At 39.1% G+C, this 3,709-nt stretch overlaps 1 protein-coding gene across 1 annotated transcript in view; it reads right to left on the bottom strand.

The window, feature by feature from the left end:
• LOC109846357 (putative methylesterase 11, chloroplastic) overlaps positions 189–3,709 on the bottom strand; it is a 14,475-nt gene continuing 10,954 nt past the window's right edge. Inside the window, exons 2-6 of the mRNA XM_020415582.1 lie at positions 3,506–3,703; positions 2,055–2,291; positions 1,521–1,664; positions 1,227–1,358; positions 189–688 (exon numbers count right to left, since the gene is read on the bottom strand). Of these exons, the coding sequence (XP_020271171.1) occupies positions 407–688; positions 1,227–1,358; positions 1,521–1,664; positions 2,055–2,291; positions 3,506–3,703 (993 nt within the window). The 3' untranslated portion in view covers positions 189–406. The remainder of the gene's footprint in view (positions 689–1,226; positions 1,359–1,520; positions 1,665–2,054; positions 2,292–3,505; positions 3,704–3,709) is intronic.

Genomic DNA, 3,709 nt, shown 5'->3' with positions numbered 1-3,709 from the left:
TAAGCTTATTATTATTTTTTTGGCTGACACACCCTTATAGAGAGGAACTACATGCTAACGTAACAATCAGCTAATGCCCCGCATTTGGACTAAGAGCGTCTCCAAGGAATCCATACAATCTCCCTTAATCTAGGGGGTTTTAAGGGATATGAATCTGTAATCTGTATAAATCGGATAACGCTTACTAAAACATTAATTCATTGATATGCCGAAAGCTTCGAAACAATGAAGGAATTGCAATCAATACGGTAGAGATTTCTTCATACATTGCACAGTCAATGCACAGAATATCCATCAAACACTTCCCTAATCATGAGGACAACAGTAACAACAACAAATATCATACCAAATCTCTCGGTGCACATGTACATATATACACTTAGGCAGCGACTACTTTTTCGCGAGCTCAGCCCAGTGCAGGGATCTTTGAGATCTCGACAAGGTGTCGGTGGAGAGCTTGAGGCTTGGAGAAGAACGGCGAGTGATCTGAGCCCTTTATTTGGAAAACACGTTCCGGGGGATTGGAAGTGTGCATGCTTTGCTGAAGAGGGAGGGGGATGGCGTTGTCGTCTGTGGTTTCTACGTAGAATCTCCGCACTGATCCATAGTTTTTGGGGGAGAGGGAGAGTTTTTCCAGTACGGGGGCGAAGGGGATTGATCGCATGGATACCGATGCTAATGCCACGTCCTTTTGAGAAAAAAATGAAAATAATAAAATGAATCAGAATAAATTATGTAAGTAAAACTAAATTGCCTACATCTATGTATGACAATCTGAAATGGTTTTAAGAATTAAGATTTCTGGCCTTCAACAGTTACTAGAAAAATTCAAGCTCTGATGGTCGTGTATGAATGCCTAATTACATAGATCGAAAAGAGAAGAAGGAACGCAAAATGATTGAAGATCACCCGATAAACTAATGAATAACAAAATTGTTAACAAAATTACCGTATAACAAAAAGAAATTTCCTCTGATTTGAAACCCAATAACATACCCGATAACTAAACTTAATCATAAGTATATAGATTTTGGTTTATCCGGTTCTGTTTCAGTTTTCATTTTTTTTCACTATTCAACCCAATTAGAGACCCAAATGCGCAGAATTGTCATTTCCGAAACAAATTGAGATAGGTATGTGTGTAGGGCATTCAAACATAATGAGAGAGTATAATTTTGCTCATGAAGAAGGATTTTTAGAGGTAACTAATCGGAAGTGAATAATACCTTGCCAGGACTTTGATTAAATAGCAAATCATCCAACAAGGACTTATCAAGATCAATAGAAGTTGGGGGTTGATCTTTTCCATTTGCATATTGAAAAATCTGTGCTCGGCGCATCAGATCATCTCCACCTACCTGAAACAGCAGCAAACGTCTGGAGTTAATATGCGGAACACCAACAAGGCTGATATATTTTTGCAATTTATGTAAAGGTGTATGCTATAATTTATGGAGAGACTAAAGACTGATGAATTATGAAATTTACCAAAAAAAAAAAAAACTAGGATAGATAGAAACCTGGTTTGTAAACATATCAAGAATGCTCTGGCCATTCATTGGCGTGGCAGCAGAAACAAAAACAGCTTTGGCGATCTTAGATGGGAACTCTTCCATGGCATGAGATATGCAAGCGCCACCAAAATCATGCCCTACCAAAATCACCTGCATATAACATGAGCAAAAGGCTATATGCAGGTCCCGAGCCAAAAACAAGGAAAACACTAAAAATTGGTTAATTGCACATAGACCCCCTTAGCATTGTTGTTGCTTTGAACTTATTTACACTGCTATAGTTTCATTGTTGCACACAGATCCTCTGAGCTAAATATTTTGACTCTTTTTCACCGCGGTGAATTTTTGGCAGATATTGCCCCCGAGCCCTTAAGGTGAAATTAGTGAGTCTATCTGAGAGAAAAAGAGTCAACAGAATTTAACCCGGGGGGGTATTTCGGCAACAAAATGGAAGTTCCAGGCTAGTAAGCTCAAAAACAATGGCACTGCCAGGGGTCTGTGCGCGATTAGTTTTCCTCAAATAAAGCTAGAGAATAATACCTTGTCTTTATCGCCGAGGTTTTTGAGAAAGTTAGTGACAGGCTCCACATACTGAGAGAGACTTGTTATGTTGTTAGAATCAAAAGCATGAACACCTGAACCTGTGAGATCTATAGCATTGACTCTGAATCCGCCATCTTTCAGTAACGATATAGTTTTGTACCAACACCAAGCCCCGAAACCACCTCCATGAACTAGTACAAAATGGTTGGTCTCCAAACCCTCAATCGATATATCCTGTTTCAGAATATGCAACAAGATTTTGTAAGACTCATGAAACTAAATTTGGATTAATTAGAACATGTTACGGAAAAGTTTCTGTTTCCTAAAATCTTCCGCTACGTCTGATGTCGTAAATTGCATTAATGAAGATGTAATAAGTTGTAAGTGATATGAGCCGTGAATAATTCAGTAATGAAAATTTCCTAACCATATATGTTCATTTTTGCAGCTATCATGTTGTCAGTTCAAATCAAAGTAGGATAAAATCTGCGGATTTCTGTTCAGATTCAATTTTTGAAAGTCTAGAATAAACGCGATAGTCATTGAAGTTACTCTCGCTTAAATTTCGGAAACTATCCTGATGTTAGGTCATTTCCAATCAAAATGTTCTGAACTTTTTCCGCGTTCAGAATTAAGATAGAAATAACTAAAAATTTCACGGTACTTTTTTGGAAAATTTAAGGTAGCTCTGTGAAAAAAGGTAAATGAAAAGGTTACATAATGGCCTTCTCAAATCATGATCCACTCCACTTGTTCAAAGTCAAAATTTGCAAATTCTATGCATCAGCAAGAAAACAATCAACTACTCGCCCCTTTTGACCAAACCCTCACGAGCATCAAATTCTCAGTCTCATCACCACCAGATTTTTACAAATTTAGAGTCAACATTTCCAAATCTCATCACCATTTGAGTATATATGGGTCCCTACTTTGAAACAGGATAGCTTTCTTTCTTTCTTTTTTTGACTAGTCAAATGCCACCCACCTCTCTTTGATTAAAGAAGTCATCACCAACTTGTAGATTTTCTCTCTTTTCAATCAAAACTGGGGTTTGAAAAAGACAACAGCAACCATCTAATAGGTCAAAGACAAAACTTTTGATCAAATATTTGATAAGGCCTTTTCTTTGTTCACGAGCACAGGGTTTTTCTCTACTCCATCCTTACCCGCAAAATCATTCTAAAAACCCAAAATATTCAGTCTAAATTGCTATATTTGGATCTAACATGCTGTAGTTTGGTCTAAAAACTATTTAGTACCGATCTATTTCTTTTAGGAGTGATTTCAGAAGTAGGTGTAGTGTTTTATATCTTGCAGATAACACCCTTCTCATCTTTGAGAGAGGGGTTTATGCGCAATTTATTCTTCTGGAAGCAAATTAAAACGTGTGTGTTAAGTGCTGATAAAATAGTTGAGGAGTGTTAAGTGCTGATAAAATAGTTGAGGACCTGATTGAGGAGGTGATTAGGGGGGAGGGGAGGATCACCGGCCGCCCTCGGCCGTGTGCTGGAGCTCCTCGGCAGCCCCGGTTGCTTCCTCCTGCTCCCTCCACCGACGGCACCACCGTAGAACGAACCCGGTGGGCCCCGGGCAGACGCGGAGCGGTCAAAGATGGCCCCATCACCGAGGATGAGGGCGGCGGCTGCCTCGAG

This window comes from Asparagus officinalis, chromosome 6, assembly GCF_001876935.1.
Source record: "Asparagus officinalis chromosome 6, Aspof.V1, whole genome shotgun sequence".
NCBI classification, from domain to species: Eukaryota; Viridiplantae; Streptophyta; class Magnoliopsida; order Asparagales; family Asparagaceae; genus Asparagus; species Asparagus officinalis.
Note: the sequence above shows the minus strand (reverse complement) of the source record. Positions and strands in the feature narration are given on the sequence as shown.